This window comes from Schistocerca gregaria, chromosome 4 (assembly GCF_023897955.1).
Source record: "Schistocerca gregaria isolate iqSchGreg1 chromosome 4, iqSchGreg1.2, whole genome shotgun sequence".
Classification (NCBI taxonomy): domain Eukaryota; kingdom Metazoa; phylum Arthropoda; class Insecta; order Orthoptera; family Acrididae; genus Schistocerca; species Schistocerca gregaria.
In genome coordinates, this window is record NC_064923.1 from 762,673,032 (window position 1) to 762,694,733 (window position 21,702).

General features: G+C 41.1%; 1 protein-coding gene across 1 annotated transcript in view; it reads right to left on the bottom strand.

Moving 5' to 3' along the window:
- LOC126365830 (TM2 domain-containing protein CG11103) overlaps positions 1-19,740 on the bottom strand; it is a 35,986-nt gene extending 16,246 nt beyond the window's left edge. Inside the window, exons 1-2 of the mRNA XM_050008457.1 lie at positions 19,429-19,740; positions 19,264-19,351 (exon numbers count right to left, since the gene is read on the bottom strand). Coding sequence (XP_049864414.1) covers positions 19,264-19,351; positions 19,429-19,556 — 216 coding nt within the window. The 5' untranslated portion in view covers positions 19,557-19,740. The remainder of the gene's footprint in view (positions 1-19,263; positions 19,352-19,428) is intronic.
- Between the last annotated feature and the right edge of the window lie 1,962 nt (positions 19,741-21,702).

Sequence of the window (21,702 nt, forward strand, 5' to 3'; positions counted from 1 at the left end):
GGGGTCCACACAAACATCACTGAACGACTAAACTGTTACAGGACAGTGATAGACTCTCGAATGTTCGCTACCAAAGGATGGCGACGGTAGCACTGGTCGATAGCTTGTAAGCTGCTCAGGTATTCAGAATGGAGAATAAACAACTCACCAGAACCGGAACGGGTGTACAGAAGTGCACGAGATATGGTCGCAAGCTCCGCAGTGAATACATGGCAGCCAGTGGGCAAGGAATGCTGTTCAATATGGCCTCTTAGACATAGGCGAAGCCAACATTACCATCAGCCATTGATCTGTCTGTGTAAACAACTTCAGAGCCCCGGAACACATCTAGAATAGAGAGGAAGTGACAGCGTAGAGCTGCAGGGTTAACGGAGTCCTTAGGGATGTGTGCAACATAACTACCAAGTAGCTGCGCATGTCGGATCCACAATGGAGGGATTCCAGTCTCTACCAGGACACACGTCACTAGAATCGTTCTAAAAGATCCTGTCGCTAGGCGAACGCCTCAGTGGTGCACTGGGTTGAGTAAATGCAATGCTGAGGGCACTGCCGAACCGTAAACCAGACTCCCATATTCACAGCTACCTGGTGAAGAAACCATTGTCCGGAGTACTGATACCCACAACCAGGCAGCACTATTCCTCAGCATACATGGGAAATTTTAGCTCAGGCATCATTAATGCAATCCTTGCATTAGAAGGCAAGAGAGGTAGGGGAGTGTACACTATGATACCAATTACAAATTAGCTACTGTGCTGGATTTCAGGTGCATGGGCCCTTCATGTACGCTTGAAGGGTTGTGCACCACGTAATTCATGCTTTCGCAGGTAATTTGCACTTTTGCAAATTTCTGAAATGTGAAGGTCAAACTTTGAAGCAGATCACAGCAAACTAAAGCAAATTAGTTGAAGATGACGTCTCGAGCAGAGTTCTACGAGCTGACATCATAATGGCTGTGTTGCTAATGTGAAGGTTCACATAGGATGGATCTCTTTAGTTGGCTCTTGGGTCATTCCATGCAAAGTGGTCTAGAGATTCCCAAATGACCTTAATATATTTTGATGAAATTTTGTTTGAACATTTGCACATGTTCCCAATGAACATTGGTAAAGTTTCGAATCACCAATTCAATACCTGCAGAGATATAGTCTTCTTTTTGACCCCACAATGCAGCTGAGTTTTCAACAACTGCAATATAATCTGGTAATATTGTCTTGAAAGAAACAAAACTATGTCATCTTGTACAACTTTTTGTGTTCTCTTAAGTGAAACAATAACAAAGAGAGATTTTGTGAGCAATTTTCATATAGATTATTTGAGGCCAAGTCAGACAAAAGATAGAATACTTGACAAAAAATGTGAAGTTCAGCTTTTTATATCTTATAAAATAAGTGTATAAGAAACCTGAAACTCTGTGTGTGATAGCTTACCAACACAAGATCTTCGAATATAAAATTTAATTCTCTTACAGGGTTCCGATAGTTTACAAACTGAGTGCAAAACTGACGATTTTTGTAAAAATGTCAAAAATTGTATTTTCAGTCCACTTAGACAAAAAAAAGCATATTCTGCAATCTCTCTTAAACAATTCTCATTAGAAAGGTCAGAGTTCTAAACCACGCAAAAATTAGATTTGGTTCTGTAATGCAAGCTTCTAAGTCTCTCAAATATAATGACAAATTGAAGGTGCAGTGAAAAAATGTCCATATTCCTCTGGTACTCAAATCTGGCATTTTTTTATTATTTTGAATAGTTGTTTAACACTCTCTGACCGAGGAAGGCAATGTCAGAAATCCTGATAAATAGCAAATGAAAAAAATCATCATGGCACATTTTAACCAGTTTTTCTGGTGTAATAACTACTAAATCAAACTACTTATAAACTTCAAAATATAAGTATGCATTACCAAGGCACTGTAGAACACGGTAGTAAAATTGTTGTGGAACATCTGCAACACCCATTCTATAAACTGCCTTCCAGTTTTTTTATCACTGTCACATGTTTAAATTTTAGTGAAGTTCACAGCAATCAGTCTGACACTTTTTGGAAGTTGTGTGTTAATGAGAATACTGAATGTCTCTTTATTTTGCACTGCTACTGATGTGCTGGTTTAATTCTGGTATAAAGTACACCATGAATTTCTTTTATTTCCGCCAATGATTGCTAAACTTTTAGTTCTTAAGCTACCCGAATTTTTCAGAGGTTTCATTAAATTGCTGTTGAATATCACAATGAATACTGTACTGAAAGCCACACGCTGTCACTCATGAAGCTGGAATAACTGCAATAATGTACTGTTCCAGAACCCAGAACTTTTCACTCCTTGATGGCCAATAAAATGAATTTTCTGGGCCATGTGGGTGCGTCAATAATGTGTCCTCCTGCTCAATGGAAGTTCCAATCCACCACTCTTTTTCGTAAATGCATGGAGCATACTGTCTTGGCTGGAGGTTCCCTGTTAACATACTTCCCTCGCTGGCATTAATTATGCCTAGAAAAGAAGATAAATCATACTTGCTGACCTGAATCATCACTTCAGCAGTTCGCAAAAAATTATGACTTTTTATAGCTCCTGCTAGAGAATGCCCATGTTAAAAACTTATCTTTTTGTGACACTATTTTCTTCAATTTATTCTTTGCTGGTGAAGGCAAATTTAATCCCATTAATGCTTTCAGTGCAGAAGCAAACAGAACTATAAGTGTAAGAATTTACCTATTAACTGGTCCTTGCAAGCTTGCTCTTGCTGCTAATAACTTTGTTGTACATCCAGTTCCATCGCAAGGTGACTATCCTTGACTTGTAGAAGACAGAAAACAAATTACACCACAATCTGTCATCATTCCAAAATCTCTCTTATGATAGCACAAACTGAGACAATTATTGAAAGTTTTGCATTGGGTGCTGTCCGCCCCGATAGCTGAGTGGTCAGCGTGACAGATTGCCGTCCTACGGGCCCAGGTTCAATTCCCGGCTGCGTCGGGGATTTTCTCCACTCAGGGACTGGATGATGTGTTGTCCTCATCATCATTTCATCCCCATCTGGCGCAGGTCGCCCAATGTGGCGTCGGATGTAAGAAGAACTGCACCAAGGCGGCCAGACCTGCCCCACAAGGGGCCTCCCGGCCAATGACGCCAAATGCTCATCTCATTTCCATTTGGTGCTGGACCCATTGCTGAAATAATGGATGTGGGAAATATGAGCAAACTGTGTTTTTACATATTTAATCAGCTCCTTCAAAAAAAACATTAACAGTTATTGTGGCATGTCACAAACAGCTATTGACAATACAAAAACTCTGATTCCATGTTCTGATTTTGAGGACAATACATGACAAAATGATGGATTGGTGCTTGATTATTTTCCACGTGGAAACCTTGCTCTGTATCCTGAGCAACAAATCAATACTTTTCAGAACAATCTCTAAGATAATAAGCTCCTCTACCTTTAGACGAAATTTTTGTACAGTGGTAGAAGGGAGTGCCAGAAACAACATACCAAAAGTCCTGATCAGTGGGGTGTGAGTGGGGGGAAGGGATGGGAGCAGCATGGAGCGGGTTCTAGAGGTGAGTCTTAAGTTTACCTTGAATAACTCAAAAACTGAAGATCTTTTCCAGTACAAAATTAAACTACGTTAAATTTTCTACTAAAAAAGCCCTATTCAGTTTGCATGTTGCAGAGAATGGAAAAATCACAGATTATTTTTAATAATGTTTAACGATATAAAATTAATGTTTATTGTTAAATGAAATGGGCTAACAACCAATATTAAAATGAGTATATCACATATAAGTGCAACAGAACAGTATTAATTGATAAATTGTTTGGTGAAGGTATGACAGGGTGGAGCAGGAAGGTGAGCTGACCTGAGCTGACCCGAGCCAGGCCGGGCCACAGCGAATTTCACTTGGGACAGGCTCTGCACTGTGGTGTACAGATGACAACTCACTTGTTGAGCTTGTTTTACATATCAGCTAACTTAACAAATGCAAATAAGTACTCAATAAATTAAAAATTATTTCACTATATAAACAGCAGCACTGTGATTTTATTTTGTCTAATAGTGTAAGCGAACTGAACAGGAAATACTAGGTAAACTAAAAAGCAAGGAGCGTGCATGATGAGGGAAAGTTGTCTTTCCTGGATGAATGTTACAGCTGCCATACAAGATGACTACGAATCAATTTCCTCTCTAGCAGTGTAACATTGTGAGGGCATGTCTGCGCACTGCAACTTCAGTTATCCATAAGATGTGGGAAACATCCTGAGGATGTATTTTGTGACACAAAGAGGGTGGGAAATTGCCCACTTGCTCTTCCATGTGCAAAGCTATGGAGGAGGGAGACAGAACCGCAACCCAGTGACACGTCTTCCCTACACTCACACTCCACCTGCTACCCCCCCCCCCCCAAAAAAAAAAAACCTCTCTAGCCTGTCCCACTGCCAGAACACAATTTATCTCTTAATACAGTTCTAATCCACTTAGATGTGGTACCACATACTGGTGTCTGCCTAAGTGTTTAATGTGTGCACAAAAAGGCACAGCACAGGGCAAACAGGCACAGCGTGAAGAGTATATATAGCCAAGCCGTTTGAAATAAAATTACTTTTGTCAGTACCACAGCTCAACCCGCATGGAGGCTCTGTCGCCTGCCACTATACAGGATGCTGATTGAGGATCGCACTTCATACCTACACTGGGGCAGTCTGCCCTGAAGCTGTTCAGTCCTGGGATACAGTGAGCCAGTTCCTGCCCAGGGTAGCAGCCGCAACCACCAGCATGGGGGCAGTAGTTAACTGCCCGCTACGACACAGCATCAGCTGCCTTCCCACACCGTAGAGATGCGAGGATCATGCTACCGGCTGCACAATGGGCCTTGCAGAGGGTGCCAAGAGTGAAGAAATACCACCGGTGGAGTAGGTAATGTCATGAAGGTCACAGTCAGCTAACACCATGCTCTATCAGCAATTCAGAGTGTCAACAATACATGAGGGAACAGGATTCCTTGGCCAAGTCACCACCATCTTGTACTGGACTGTGGTAAGATGAATTAATAAAGAGAATTTAGTATTTGCAAACTACTACTATGCTGCTGCCCACCATCCAACCAACATACCCAGCTATCAAAACTACTACAACTGGTTAACCTGTGCTTCAATTAACAATACACACTATTTTATATCATTTAGAAACTATATTTAATAATCTGGAATTTTTCCATGGAAATTATTGGTCCTGGAAGGGAAGATGAACTGGACCCTATTTGTAGGAAATCTAATGTAGTTTAATTATGTATTGGAAAACTTTTTTGCTAGAAGCTGCAGTTTTCTAGTCATTCAAGAAAAACATAAAAAAACCCTTCCCCATGTTCACCACACATCACTTGTGATTTTTAGTATGTTGTTCCTGGCACTTCCTTCTACCAATGGATCAAAATCTGCAACTACATGAATTTTTCCCCTAATTTTCTTAGTTTCCTTCATTGACTGGGCTCTAACATTGCACTGCCATCCAGTTTTAAGCTATGCTGAAAGTTTCAAGTCCCTAGCTTATTAAAAAGCTAGTTTAAAATCAAGTGCAAAAATTGCACCAAACAGACAAGAAAAATACTACTTTTTGCAGTTTTTTGACTTTTCCTCTTCTTATTCATTAAGATTTCCGATTTTAATTTCTCAAAATACCACTAAGCAACTGCTAAACATAATAAAGAATGTCAGGTTTGAGTACTAGCAGAATATGAGTGCATTTTCACTGTGCCTTTGCCTTGTCATTATTTTTAGGGTCTTATATGCTTGAATTCCAAAAACTGAGTCTAGTTTTTTTAAGTAGTTTAAAACATATTATTTCTAATGAAAATGACTTAGAGTTTGCAGAACATACTTTTTTGTAAAGAGTGGCTGAAAATACCTATTTTTGGTGTTTTTACAAATACTGACAACTTTGCCCTCAATTTGTAAAGTTTCGGGAAGCAGTTTACTTTATTTTTTATGTCATGGTTTGATGTCACATGCCACGAATTGCTCTCCTGTACCAAAGTAACACTTCCCTCCTATGTCCTCAATTATTTGTTGGACGTATTCTAATCTCTGTATTCCTTTACAGTTTTTGCCCTCTACAGCTCCCTCTAGTACCACACAAGTTATTCCCTAATGTCTGAACACATGTCCTGTCAGTCTGCCCCTTCTTCTTGTCAGTATTTTCCATATGATCCTTTCTTTGCCAATTCTGAGGAGAACTTATGCATTCCTTATCTTGTCAGTCCACATAATTTTCAGTGTTCTTTAGCCTCACATCTCTTCTTTCTGGTTTTCCCACAGTCCATGATTCACTACCATACAATGCTGTGCTCAAAATGTACATTCTCTGACATTTCTTCCTCAAATTAAGGCCAATGTTTGATAGTAGACTTGTCTTAAACACGAACGCCCTTTTTGCCTGTGGCAGTCTGCTTTTTATGTTCTCCTTGGTTCATACATGTCATGATCACCAATACTTATGTTAAGTTTCTTGCTATTCTCATTTTGCTACTTTTAATTACTTTCATCGGTTTACTGTCAAACCATATTCTGTACTCATTAGACTAGTTATTCCAATCAATAGCTCTTGTAAAAGAATGAGATTTTTACTTGGTAGCGGATTGTGCACTGATAGGAAACTTCCTGGCAGATTAAAACTGTGTGCCCAACCGAGACTCAAACTCGGGACCTTTGCCCTTCGTGGGCAAGTGCTCTACCATCTCAGCTACGGAAGCACGACTCACGCCCGGCCCTCACAGCTTTACTTCTGCCAGTACCTCATCTCCTACCTTCCAAACTTTACAGAAGCTCTCCTGCGAAGCTTGCAGAACTAGAACTCCTGAAAGAAAGGATATTGCAGAGACATGGCTTAGCCAAAGCCTGGGGAATGTTTCCAGAATGAGATTTTCACTCTGCAGTGGAGTGTGCGCTGATATGAAACTTCCTGGCAGATTAAAACTGTGTGCTGGACCGAGACTCAAACTCGGGACCTTTGCCTTTTGTGGTCAAGTGCTCTACCATCTGAGCTACCCAAGCATGGCTCACGCCCCGTCCTCATAGCTTTACTTCTGCTCTCAGAAGTCCAAGTGAAGTCCAAGGTGAACGTGGGCTGGGGTGTGAAGCCAAGATGGTGAAGGGTTCACACCCATTGGGAAAGTTGTAAGTAGTGTGAGGAGAAGCTGCCGGAACAATAGCCAAAAGCAAACTCCAGGAGGTAAAAGAGAAGAGGGCTGTGCCCCATACTGGCAATCAAAGGCGTCATCAAAGAAGGAGGTATAGGATGAGTGGCCAGGCACGGCAGACAAACGGCATGGGTATCTGCTGAGGAGAACATCAATTGAGAGACTCGAGCCATCGTACCAGCCAGGCACGAATCATACAATCCATCACCTTGTACACACACCTGGTGAGAGAAATGGGGTGGTAGCTACAAGGAAGGTGTTTGTCTTTACCGGGCTTAGGTATGGATACAACAGTGACTTCACGCTAGCGTCTGGGAAACGTGTCCTCTGCCCAGGTGCGACTGTACATAAGAAGGAGAAAGTGTTTGCCTGCAAGAAAAAGGTTCTGCAACATCTGGATGGGAACATTGTCTGGCCCTGGGGTGGAGAATCGAGATGAAGTGAGAGCATGATCTAGCTCCATCATAGAAAAGGAAACAATGCAATACTCACGATTCTGAGAATAGAAGGGTATCACTCAAACCTCCTCCACTCATCTCCAATGGAGGAAGGTAGGGTGATAGTGGATAGAGCTCAAAATGTCCACAAATTGTGGCCCAAGGTGTTGGAGGTAGCAATAGGGTCCATACAACATAGTCTGTTATGGTCTTGCCAAAAATTGGGGAATAGACACTGGCCCCAGAGAGGAGTCAAAGGTTAGCCAACACAAAGGAAGAGGGACAGGAACTTAAAAGAACTAGTAAATGAAATCCAGCTAGCTTTTTTGCTCTCCCATTGAATGCGATGACACAGCACACACAGCTGTTTACAATGAATGCAGCTTGCCATTGTAGGACAACAGTTTAAAACATACAGAACCCGTCTTCATGCGCGAATTGCGCCACAGCATGCCTCAGTCCACCAAGGGACCATGACACAGTGAGGTAAAGATGAAGTGCAAGGAATGAAATATTCTGCAGAGGCAAGAATAATGTTGCTAAGGTAGTCTATCTGGTCATCAGAACTGCAGAAATAAAGTTCTTTGAAAGTCGCCAGGAAGGAGTAAAGCCTTCAGTTGGTCTTAGAAAGCTGCTATTTAGGTGTGCGCAGAGGCAGGGTAGGAGTCATCAAATGGCTAGCAGACAGGAAATGGTCACTTGAATACGTGTCAGAGAGAACGGTCCATTGGAGACAATGGGCAGCTGGGCAGTGCACAAGGAAAGGTCTAAATGGGAACAGGTGTGCATGGAGTCTGAAAGGAACATAGGTGCTCCTGTGTTAAGGCAGACTAGGTTACGTTGATTGAGCAGGTCAGCCAAGAAGGGTGCATTAAAGTCAATGAGAAGCAGAAAGGGGTGAGGGAGTTCCCCTAAGCTGGAGGAAGTCTGTCCTAGTGACACTGAATGACAGAGGTACACAAATGGTACAAAGGGAATAGATGAAATGAGGAAGGAAAATGCGGACTGCAAAGCTTGAAGCAGGGTAGTCTTGGACATGGTTTGTCTATGAATGTTATCCTGGATGAACAGCACGACTCCCCCACGAGATGGAATGTCGTCCTCAGGGGGAAGGTCAAAGTGGAACTGAAAGAAATGCCAGAGGTCAAAGCAGTATGCCAGAGGTCAAAGCAGTCATGAGGACACAATTTTGTTTCCTGAACGCAGGGAAGAAGTGGATGCTGTGATTCCAAGAGCAAACGCAACTCTTTTTTTTTTTTTTTAATCCAAGGCCTCAAATGTTCCATTGGAGGAAAGTCATGGCAAGGAAAGGGGAGGATGGAAAAAATGAAGGGGTGTCACCTCGATGGCTGCCAAGTGCCAGCCTTCGAAGACTCACTGCTTCCGGGGGCAGAGGGTGGAGGATCCTGCTCAATGAGATCGACAGAGCCATCGGCATTATCCTTCTGTCAGTCTGCAGAGTCCAAGGCAGAAAAACGGTAGGTGGTGTACACAGTCGACACAGAGGTCGGCCGAGTGAGGGTACCGTGTGGCAACACTGTTGAAGAGGATCTCCAAGTCAGCAAAGGAGAAGACAATTTGCCTTCTTGGAGCCTTTGCATGTGGCACATGATGATTCAGATGTCTGTTGACTAAAGGGACGTAAGAAGTTGTTGCGGAAGTATTCCTTCTGTCCTTTCTGGACGGCCAGTTGTGTAGCATGTGATTTCACCTTGTGAGACGGAAGTCTGGTGACTTGTTGCACAGCTGGAGGAGGAGGAAGAGGAGGAGACAGGGATGCTAACACGCCACAGGGCAATCTTACAACTGCAGTGTTTAATTTGAGATCGCATGTCTGTATGACCATATCCTTCGTGGAGTTAGATGTACCAAGAACAGTACTGTAAATGCCAGATGGTAAAATGCAGGGTTTCTGAGTAGCCAACAACTTGCAAGTAGCAGCGTGTGACACCTTTTCCCTTCACTCAGATCTCCTGGACAGCAGCTCATTGAAATACATGGGACAGCCTCAGGAAGAGGCTGCACAGTCACTACTATAACTGATGCAGTGAGGAGGATGAGGAGGCCATCACCCTTGTGAGCATCCCTACAACAGGTTACACACCTGGCCGGGTGTTGACAGGACATCTGGTTAAGATCGTAATTATGACACTGGTAGCAGCACATCGAATATGGAATGGTCGGACTGTGATAACTTCATAGCCTGCTTTGATCTTGGATGGAAGCACTTCACTGTGAAACATCAGAAATAGAGTGCGTGTGCGCACTACGGATGGATCTACCTTTTTCATCACCCGATGGACTGCAAGGACACACTGATCAGAGAAGTATGTTCGAATTTCTGCCTCTGTCAGACCATTGAGCAGCCTAGTGCAAATAATACCATGTGAAGAATTCAGTGTGTGAAGGGCCTCAATACGGATAGAATAGGCATGGAGGAGCGACACTGTGAGCAGTAGCTGTCCTTGAGAATCAGAAGTAGTCCCCAAAAGCAAAGCGCCATTCCATAAATGAGAGCAGGATTTCACAGGACCGGCAATTGCATCAACACTTTTCTGAATAATAAACAGATTTACTGTGGCGAAGAACTGACTGGCTTCAGTACGTGAGACCACGAGGAACCGTGGTGCAGCGCGATGGCTCTTTTAGAATGTGGAGAAGAGGTCTGGGACTGGCTCGTTGTGAGAGGAGGACTGCCCGTGTCTCCAATGGCGCGCCCCTTCTGCCCTTCTGACTGGGGGTCCCTCTCAGAGGGTGGGCACACCCACCTTAGATAATTGTTCACACCTCAGGTCACACCTCCTGAACACCTGACAGGGGGACCAATTTGCAAAGTAACAGTTCAGGCATTCACCCCTCCCTGGGCACGGCCTGTACCACTGGGTACGTGCGAACCCTATCTGTCGACCCAGGGCTGAGAATTAAGCGTTACCAAGTCTCCTGTTACACATCAGATGCATGGGACAGCCTTCAGGAGTGCACAGGGAGGAAGAAGAATAAGAGGAACATCAAACGCTGAAGTGGAGGAAGAACTAGAGAAGGGGAATGAAGAAAGAAATGAGGGAAAAAAAACAGTAGAGAGACTGTTCTGAAGTCAGGTTACTGAAAATGAAGAAAACATTCCAAGATACACCTCAAACATGTTCCCCAAGGGAGGGGAAAAAAGAATAAGAAGAGAATAGACACGCAGCATGGAAGGGAAATGACACTGCAATGGCGGGGCCCTGTGGTAGCCAACCACAAACCGGCCAAAGAGCAGTGATACACTGGAGGGGGGATCCTACACTTGAATGGCCTTCTTTAGTCCTTCCATTCTTTTCAGTAGTAAAGAATCATCTTTTAAGGCTTCTCTCTTTTATTGTCAAATCTACCAATTTCTGGTAAGTTGTGCATACTCCTTGATCCTTTTACAACTTCTCTAAAAATAGTACAGCACTTTTTTTCAGGATCCTTACTTGTTCTGGCTATTTACAACCTTCCCTTTTTCTGAAGATACTTTAGGAATGCACTACAACTCACTATATCACTCCCATAGGGACTGCGAAAACAAGATTAGGCTAATTACAGGGTGCACAGAGACATGTAAACAGTCATTCCTCCCGTGTGCCATACATGAGTGGAATACAAAGAAATCCTAATAACTGGTATAATGGGAAGCACCTTTGCCATGCACTTCGCAATGGTCAGCAGAGTTTGGATGCAAATGAGACCTGGATGCGCCAGAAGTTTTCATATAGATTACTTAACTACAAAACAAAATTAACAATGGAAAATCCAGGATGGATTGCTACTCACCATACAGAGGGGATGTTGAGTCACTGACAGGCACAACAAAGAGACTGCTATACATGTGAACTTTCGGCCAAATGGCCATCATCTACTGTAGAAAACACACACACACAGATATTCATGTGAGCACAGCTCACACACATGCCCACTTTATCTCTCCACTGAGACTGGACTGCGAACAACTGCACCAGGCGGGAGAAACAGTCTGGGCTGTGGGGGTAAGGAGGAGACTGGAGCAGGGAAGGGGACGGACAGTAGGGTAGGGATGGGGAGGTGCAGAGCAGCTTGTGGGAACAAGTACGGTTGGTGTGGGGACAGGGTAGGGCTGCTGGGTGCAGTCAGGAGGTTTGAGAAGAGGGGGGGGGGGCAAAAGGAGAGGGTGGGGCAAGAGAGACTAGTGGTTGCTTCAGTGCAACAGAAAGCTGTGTAGTTCTGGAGTGGGAGCAGTGAAAGGGATAAGAAGGTAAAGAACAGGGACCAGTGAAGGTTAAGGCCTTGGGGGTTACAGGAATGTAGAATATACTGCAGGAGAGTTCCCACCTGTGCAATTCAGAAAGGCTGCTGTTGGTAGAAAGGATCCAGATGGCACAGGCTGTGAAGCAGTAATCTGGGTGAAGCACACTGTCTTGGGCAGCATGTTCAGCAACTGGTTAGTCTGTCTTTTGGCCATAGTTTGCTGGTAGCCATTCATGCAGGCAGACAGTCTGCTGCTTGTCATGCCCACATAAAACACAGCTCAGCAGTTGCAGCTTAGCTTACAGATCACAGGACTGCTTTAACAGGTAGCCCTGCCTATGATGGAATAGGTAATGCTTGTGACTGGGCTGGAGTAGCTGGTGGTAGTGAAGCAATATATGGGACAGGTCTCGTTCTAGATCTGTTACAGAGATACGAGCCACAAGGTTGAGAGCGGGGGTAGAGTAGGGATGACAAGGATATAGCGTAGTTTCAGTGGGCGGCAGACTACCACTGTGGGAGGGGTGGGGAGGATCAACCCAGATTTTACACTACAAAACATTGTAAGGAACAGCTGTAACTGACCACTAAAAACACAGAAAATACGAAAAGGTAAGATATCAAAAAGATGGGATTGGAAAAGTTGAAAGAACCTGTCATTATTATGAGTTTCAATTGTGCCGACATCCGGTGATGCTGGAGCAATAAAGATTACATAATGAGACACTGAAAGTACTAGGCGACTTTTGCTATTTTGGACAGCAAAATAACTGGTTATCGCTGAAATAGAGATGATACAGAATGCAGACTTGCAATGGCAAGAAAAGTGATCCTGGGGAAAATTTTACAAGCAATTTAAACTAAGTGCAACCTTGTAGAAAAATAAAGGATACATGGGAAATGGTACAGAAAAGAAAACAAGCTTTTGAAAAGTGCAGTGCCACAAGAATGCTGACAATCACATGATGAGCAGTCTGGATAACTACTGAAGAGGTACTGGTTGAAACCAAGGAGAAAAAGACAATGTGAATAAAAGAAGGGATTGGGTTAATGGGACATATCCTGACACCAACAACTAGTTTAAGTTGTGGTCATGCAGAGAAGGTGAGACTACTGTGAAAAGCTGCATCAAAGTATAGTAGAGCTGGTAAAATTAGATCCTTCATAGATGCAGTGTGTTGGTGCAGCTGCTTCAAGCGTATTCTCCAATCGATCACACAACATGATTTTGTATACATTTCTATGGCAATACCACTGTGTTGTTGCAGCTCTATAGTTGACTTGTTTTTGCCTGAGACCATTTGAACTTCACAGTTGAAAGCTGGCAACACCACTGCCAACTGTCAGGGATCATCTCTCACCAACTGTGCTACTCTCTTCTGACTGAAGACAACATCTGACATTCTAAACTGTATAGAAATATAGGGAATGTATAAAGCAGACTTAGGGACACAATAAATGATGATCAAACATGCCTCACACCTAAAATATTTTCATTGTCACAAGCACTATTTACAATCATCCATGCAACACATTCATCAGTCTTGTGAGCAATAGAACAGCCACAATAATTATGGTATATATTAATGTTATCAGGTAGATGATGCATACCAACCTTGAATATTTTTGCATGATGTTTATGGTAATCTCTTACAAGAAATTCCAGCAAGGTCAACAACTTGTATTTTACTACTGCTTCAGGTAAATACTATAAATATAATTAATTTGGGGCCTATAACTAAATGTATATCTTATGATGTACACACCTATCAATTTACAGTATTTAAGAAGTGGATTTCTGCAGTTTCTTATGGTGCTGGGTTATCCCATATAACTTGCTCGTAGAGATTTACTTACCCCCTCTAGTTCAGGTCACAAAGCACAACAAACTATGAAGTGAAGGCAAGACCTTCTAGGTTATTATGCTGCATCAAGTTGTTCTTAAATTTCTTCTTACACATTCAATGTCATTGACCCCTCTGCTGGGATATTCAAGATTTTTTGGTGCTCTTGATAAAAATTCCAGCAGAGGGTCAAATTTAAGAAAAACACGACGAAGCCTAATAACTTAGAATGAATACTATAGCATGACAACAATCACAAAAGCTTGCAGATTTGCATAAAACTAAGTGCCTACAACTATTCTACACTACTACTTATTCAGGGACGGCAAATGCATTTTTTCTTATAGGTAATCTAGTTATTGAGGTAAATGAAGCCTTGAATGCAACAACTAATAAAGTTTGTGTTTAACAAACTGAAACGTGCCATAATCAAATAATAACTGCTCCCCAGGAGTGGGAGCCACAAAGATTATTATTTTGAATCAGTCATCACATGGCTCTCACCTACATCCACCACTATTGGGCTCAAGTAAACATACAGTTGTGCAATCTGCCACACTGGTGAACAGCAGGCAACTGGTTTCTGAGCATTTCATGACAGGTGACACTTTGACTTACCCAAAACCAATAAAATGTCATTATATGAACCTAATTGCTCAGTTGTTGGCTTGCAGCCATCTGCCAACACATTTAATGCATGCTACAGTAGTCCATTGATATATCATGTCTTTGACAGTCCCCTTGGTTTTGGGGTCGCAGATTACAGTCAATTTTCTATGTGAAGTGGATTACAGTATCACAACTGTGTACTACAGTGGAGACACACCTTAAATATCTCACCACTAACCAAGTTCAAGCACATACATCACAGCAATGACTGAGGAATATGTCCTTTTCCCACAGCTGATACTGAATACATTTTTATTTCTGACATTTTCAATAATATAAGTATTATAACTCGTTCAGAATAATAAAATGACATTCAGAATAATAAAGTGACAGAGCTAGTTGTTTATTAGACAGCATCTGTTGTAACAGCTAATCAGAGCACAAGTTTGGTCAAATCTATTATGTGCACTGTGCTACCTCATCTGCTGGTTATTCTTATATGCTTTTTCAGTGTGATATGGTTCTTATTTTTCCCAATGGCATGGAGCTTTACTGTATGGTTAACTGATGATGGCGTCCTTTTGGGAAAATATTCTGGAGGTAAAATAGTCCCCCATTCGGATCTCTGGGCGGGGACTACTCAGGAGGACGATGTCATCAGGAGAAAGAAACTGGCGTTCTACGGATCGGAGCGTGGAATGTCAGATTCCTTAATCGAGCTGGTAGGTTAGAAAATTTAAAACGGGAAATGGATAGGTTAAAGTTAGACATAGTGGGAATTAGTGAAGTTCTGTGGCAGCAGGAACAAGACTTTTGGTCAGGCGAATACAGGGTTATAAATACAAAATCAAATAGGGGTAATGCAGGAGTAGGTTTAATAATGAATAAAAAATAGGACTATGCGTAAGCTACTACAAACAGCATAGTGAAGGCATTAGTGTGGCCAAGATAGATACGAAGACTACGTCTACTACAGTAGTACAAGTTTATATGCCAACTAGCTCTGCAGATGAAGAAATTGAAGAAATGTATGATGAAACAAAAGAAATTATTCAGATAGTGAAGAGAGACGAAAATTTAATAGCTTTGGGTGACTGGAATTCCAAAGTAGGAAAAGGGAGAGAAGGAAACTTAGTACGTGAATATGGATTGGGGCTAAGAAATGAAAGAGGAAGCCGCCTGGTAGAATTCTGCACAGAGCACAACTTAATTATAGCTAACATTTGGTTCAAGAATCATAAAAGAAGGTTGCATACATGGAAGAAGCCTGCAGATACTGACAGGTTCATATAGATTATATAATGGTAAGACCGAGATTTAGGAACCAAGTTTTAAACTGTAAGACATTTCCAGGGGCAGATGTGGACTCTGACCACAATCTATTGGTTATGAACTGTAGATTAAAACTGAAGAAACTGCAAAAAGGTGGGAATTTAAGGAGATGGGACCTGGATGACCTGGATAAACTGAATAAAACCAGAGGTTTCACAGAGTTTCACGGAGAGCATAAGGGAACAACTGACAGGAATGGGGGAAAGAAATACAATAGAAGAAGAATGGGTAGCTTTGAGGGATGAAGTAGTGAAGGCAGCAGAGGATCAAGTAGGTAAAAAGACGAGGGCTAGTAGAAATCCTTGGGTAACAGAAGAAATATTGAATTTAATTGATGAAAGGAAAAAATATAAAAATGCAGTAAATGAAGCAGGCAAAAAGGAATACAAACGTCTCAAAAATGAGATCGACAGGAAGTGCAAAATGGCTAAGCAGAGATGGCTAGAGGACAAATGTAAGGATGTAGAAGCTTATCTCACTAGGGGTAAGATAGATACTGCCTACAGGAAAATTAAAGAGACCTTTGGAGAGAAGAGAACCACGTGTATGAATCTCAAGAGCTCAGATGGCAACCCAGTTCTAAGCAAAGAAGGGAAGGCAGAAAGGTGGAAGGAGTATATAGAAGGATAGAAGGTTTATACAAGGGCGATGTACTTGAGGACAATATTATGGAAATGGAAGAGGATGTAGATGAAGACGAAATAGGAGATAAGATACTGCGTGAAGAGTTTGACAGAGCACTGAAAGACCTGAGTCGAAACAAGGCCCGGGAGTAGACAACATTCCTTTGGAACTACTGACGGCCTTGGGAGTGCCAGTCCTGACAAAACTCTACTATCTGGTAAGCAAGATGTATGAGACAGGCGAAATACCCTCAGACTTCAAGAAGAATATAATAATTCCAATCCCAAAGAAAGCAGGTGCTGATAGATGTGAAAATTACCAAACTATCAGTTTAATTAGTCACAGCTGCAAAATACTAACGCGAGTTCTTTACAGACGAATGGAAAAACTGGTAGAAGCCGACGTCGGGGAAGATCAGTTTGCATTCCGTAGAAATACTGGAATAGGTGAGGCATACTGACCCTACCACTTATCTTAGAAAACAGATTAAGGAAAGGCAAACCTACGTTTCTAGCACTTGTAGACTTAGAGAAAGCTTTTGACAATGTTTACTGGAATCCTCTCTTTCAAATTCTGAAGGTGGCAGGGGTAAAATACAGGGAGCGAAAGGCTATTTACAATTTGTACAGAAACCAGATGGTAGTTATAAGAGGCAAGGGGCATGAAAGGGAAGCAGCGGTTGGGAAGGGAGTGAGACAGGGTTGTAGTCTATCCCCGATGTTATTCAATCTGTATATTGAGCAAGCAGTGAAGGAAACAAAAGAAAAATTCGGAGTAGGTATTAAAATCCATGGAGACGAAATAAAAACTTTGAGGTTTGCCGATGGCATTGTAATTCTGTCAGAGACAGCAAAGGACTTGGAAGAGTAGTTGAACGGAATGGACAGTGTCTTGAAAGGAGGATATAAGATGAACATCAACAAAAGCAAAACCAGGATAATGGAATGTAGTTGAATTAAGTCGCGTGAAGGTGAGGGAATCAGACTAGGAAATGAGTAAAGGAGTTTTGCTATTTGGGGAGCAAAATAACTGATGATGGTCGACGTAGAGAGGATATAAAATGTAGACTGGCAATGGCAAGGAAAGCGTTTCTGAAGAAGAAAAATTTGTTAACATCAAGTATAGATTTAAGTGTCAGGAAGTCGTTTCTGAAAGTATTTGTATGGAGTGTAGCCACGTATGGAAGTGAAACATGGACGATAACTAGTTTGGACAAGATGAGAATAGAAGACTTCGAAATGTGGTGCTATAGAAGAATGCTGAAGATTAGATGGGTAGGTCACATAACTAATGAGGAGGTATCGAACAGAATTGGGGAGAAGAAGAGCCTGTGGCACAACTTGACTAGAAGAAGGGATCGGTTGGTAGGACATGTTCTGAGGCATCAAGGGATCACAAATTTAGCATTGGAGGGCAGCGTGGAGGGTAAAAATCGTAGAGGGAGACCAAGAGATGAATACACTAAGCAGATTCAGAAGGATGTAGGTTGCAGTAGGTACTGGGAGATGAAGAAGCTTGCACAGGATAGAGTAGCATGGAGAGCTGCATCAAACCAGTCTCAGGACTGAAGACCACAACAGCAACAACAACGTTTCTTATATAGAATGTGTGGAGCTAACTGCATAATTGCTTGCAAAAGTGACAAGACTAATGTCATCATCTCCCCTCCTCCCCACAAATCATTTTTATCCAGGTATAGTTACGAACATACTGGAGCTCTTCATCAGACTTTTTCTTTGTCAATTTGATGCATACCGTGTGAATGAACAGTAGCACCTAAGATCAACAATTGCAAAATTACATCATAAACAGGTTACAGTGGATTGATTGACACAAGCTATGATCATACAAAGCTGAAATACACACAAGCTTCTTTCACAATGTATTAAATATAATTGTGCAAGATACTATTATGTATAAGTTCGATAAGTTGCAATCATGTATAGTCTATTTATGAGAAATGTCAACTTCTTCAAGGAAGCAGTGGGAAAAATTCCAGTTACAATAAAATAGTTACAAAATCCCTATACATTTTCTATTTTCCTATTCATTAATAAAACTGCATCTGCAACAAATGCAAGGAAATCATGCTGCTGAGTACTGAGAGAGAGAACACCTTATCAGGTAATGAAAAGTGTAGGCAGACAACAATAGTTCAAAAACCTGAACAAGTTTGTTATACAAATCCTCCTAGTCCAGTGCAAACATTCTCAGGAGATAATATTGGGATTAAATTGTATGGAAATTTGTTAGTTAACGCATACATAAATAGAATTTTGTTTCTTGGTAAGAATTATGTGGTAGTTATCAGTATTGCAGTACTTTACAAATTCTGCATTAATTTTCTGAACAAGAACGTCTAGGAAACTGTAAAAGATGCTTCACACAAGCCTATCATGATCAAGCACCTAATAAGTATTTCTTTCCAGTAGAAATACGAAGAACCACAAACATGGGTATATACTAAATCAAATCTTGTAAAACATTTACAGCTTGTGTCATTTAAATTCTTGAGCTAGTATGCAAATTCACAGGATGTAGCTTAACAATCCAATGAAGGCCATCATTTTAAAAGTAACAAAAGCTTTTGTTTCCTCGTCTCAAAGTTTCTAAAGCTGGGGCCTACAGGAGTCCAAAAAATAAACGTATTCAAAGTTTGGAAACCGTAGAATTACCTGCAATATGTACAGACGCCTACATACAGAATCTGAATAACATCTCAGCTAGTAGTGCGGGGACCAGTAGACCATTGTTTTGTAAAACAACATAATTATTTTTTTTACCAAATAAACTTGTGCCATTACTGCTGTGAATTATTACTTTTAATAAACAGTCTACAACCAAGTCTCAAAATCTACCAACACATAATTAAATTGCCAGGTTTCTGCTTTAAATCAAGATATAACTATCGCTACTAAACAGTGCTGCATTATACATCTTTTTTCAAAGTAAGTTTTCAATGGATGCGTATACCTTAACACAACCCCGACCTAGCTCTGCTTTGGCGGTTTCATTGCCTTTATGATCTATTAGATCTTCGCAATCCAAGAACTCCAGGGGGCTGTGAAAAGAGAAAAATAAGTACGACTCAAAATACAACCAACAGTCCAAAACAAGCAATTTAAGAACACATCTTACAGAAAAGAACAATTAACGTAGGGTCCGTATGGATTATATTCCACATTATTATGATTATTTTTCGTTTGGTTTGCTGCAATTGTTGTTAGCAAGCACAAGACTGAAGCAATACACAAAACATTCTTCATACTTTAAAGCGACCTGCCATAGACATCCTCCAACTATGACAAATTATAAGACAGAAAAAAAACAACCTTAACACCAAACCTAGTACACACTACCTCGCACCACACTGTTCAATATACACTAATCACTACCCAAACACTCATCAGTCATCTGTCACGTTTACCTCAGCGATTATGTATAAGCAATAAGCATGTAAACATTTCAAGGATGTTAATGCCTGTCGGAGAGTTTCCTACATAAAAACTTTGGCCCCAGATTTTGAATTTTAGTTTAGGCGGGTAAAGAGAGGGGCATTCCCGTCGTCCCAAGTAAGCGGACTTCCATTATCAATTAAGAAACCTTAGAATTGTACAAAAAGGGATCCGTGTTCACACAGGCAACAAAAGTATCGCCACTGCTAATGGCGAACTGCAGTTGCTTTGTAGTTGCATGTGTGAACTCCTAGTTTTCGGTGGCGCCATTTAAGAAGCGCAACTTTTGTCACGCCACAAAAAGTTGGACTTGGTTCTACTTTGTTGCGCCATTTTGCCTTCTCCACAATCGGATAACGTCATTCGACTGCTACCTCGCGGCAGGATTCAAACCTTTCTAGTGCGTATTCGTTCGTCGATGGTGCTTTTGCTTGTGCGTTTGCTATTAATATGTCTAAAAAGTGGTCAACAGCGACAATTATGAGATTCTTAGAAGTGTATCAAGAACTAGAATGCCTTTGGAACCACAAAAGCGAATCATACAAAGACAGAAATTTGAGAGATGCTACATTAAGTGAAATAGTAAACAGTATGCGTGAATATGTAACCTGGAATTGATGTAGCTACAACAAAATTAAAAATTCGAAGCATTCGAAATGCTTAAATGAATGAACATAAAAAAAGTACTGAAATCACTTAAGAGTGGTGGGTCTAAAGAACGTAATTATAAACGCAGTCTTGCTTGGTTTGATACTGAAGACTGGTTCTTAAAACATGTAGTCAAGACAAGAGAGACGAGAAACACTTTGGTAAGTAATATTTTACATTTATTATGTTTCCAAAATATATTATTTAGTAATATGTGCAGCCGTTTAATCAGCTGAGACAGGTGAAGCCATTTTGCAAACTGCGCAATTACGAAGAATTTGTGGCTTCCTATGTGAACGGTAGCTCACAGCGCCACTCCAGAATGACTTGACTTGTGGCGATACTTTCGTTGCTTGTGTGAACCCGGCTTTACACGAACTGCAAGGTGTCCAATGTTCTTCCACCGTTACTGAAATTACTTGTTGCAAAGCTTCCCAAATTTAAACAGCAGCTCAAACACTATCAATAGATAATTCTATTTATTTGGATGAAGAATATTTCAGTTCTGTTAACTGTAACTGATTTTTGTTTTAGTTAAAGCTGATGTACTCTTGCTCATTACGATAGTTTCTATATTTTGTATGTAGCTACTAAGATCTACCTTTATTTTAATTTTTTAAGTGTGATTTTGTCTGTACCTGTTAATGTGTATTTTCTCTTATACCTATATATTCTCTTGCAAGAGTTTTTTATGTGTTCCTTTTGTATAATCTGTAATAATCGGATGTACTACATCCATGCGAATGTCTCGTTGTATTGGATTTATGGGATCTAAATAAATAAATAAATAAAATTTCAAATGGCGGCATCAACACTGGTAGTCCAGTCACTCACGTCATGACACCGTGAAAGTTTTGACAGGTGACGTCATACGGTCGCTATTGATCACGTAACCCCCAAGATTAATCCCTTCCAACACATGGCCATGCACAGATATCCGTATTTCATTTGATCGTCGTATTGTTGGTTGATATCAATTGTTTGTTGCTCGTTATTTGTTACGAACTGTTTCGTTTCGTTATTTCTTTTGCTGAAATTCATAATTTTATAACAAAAGACGAAAGACTAATAGAAGCAATGAGGCAGCAGTTTGAAATGTAGTACAGTACATGATCACATGAAATTACTAAATCCGAAAACTAAGTTGACATTGCCGGGAGTGACCATAAAGGAATTTCCCATATATAGTCCTTCCCATCAGATACCGCGCCAAGTGTTAGCACGGATAATAGTCCTGCACTCCATTTACAGAGTAAATTTTTATACATACCGGCACTGTATATTTCCCAATGAAATAGGTTGCAATATG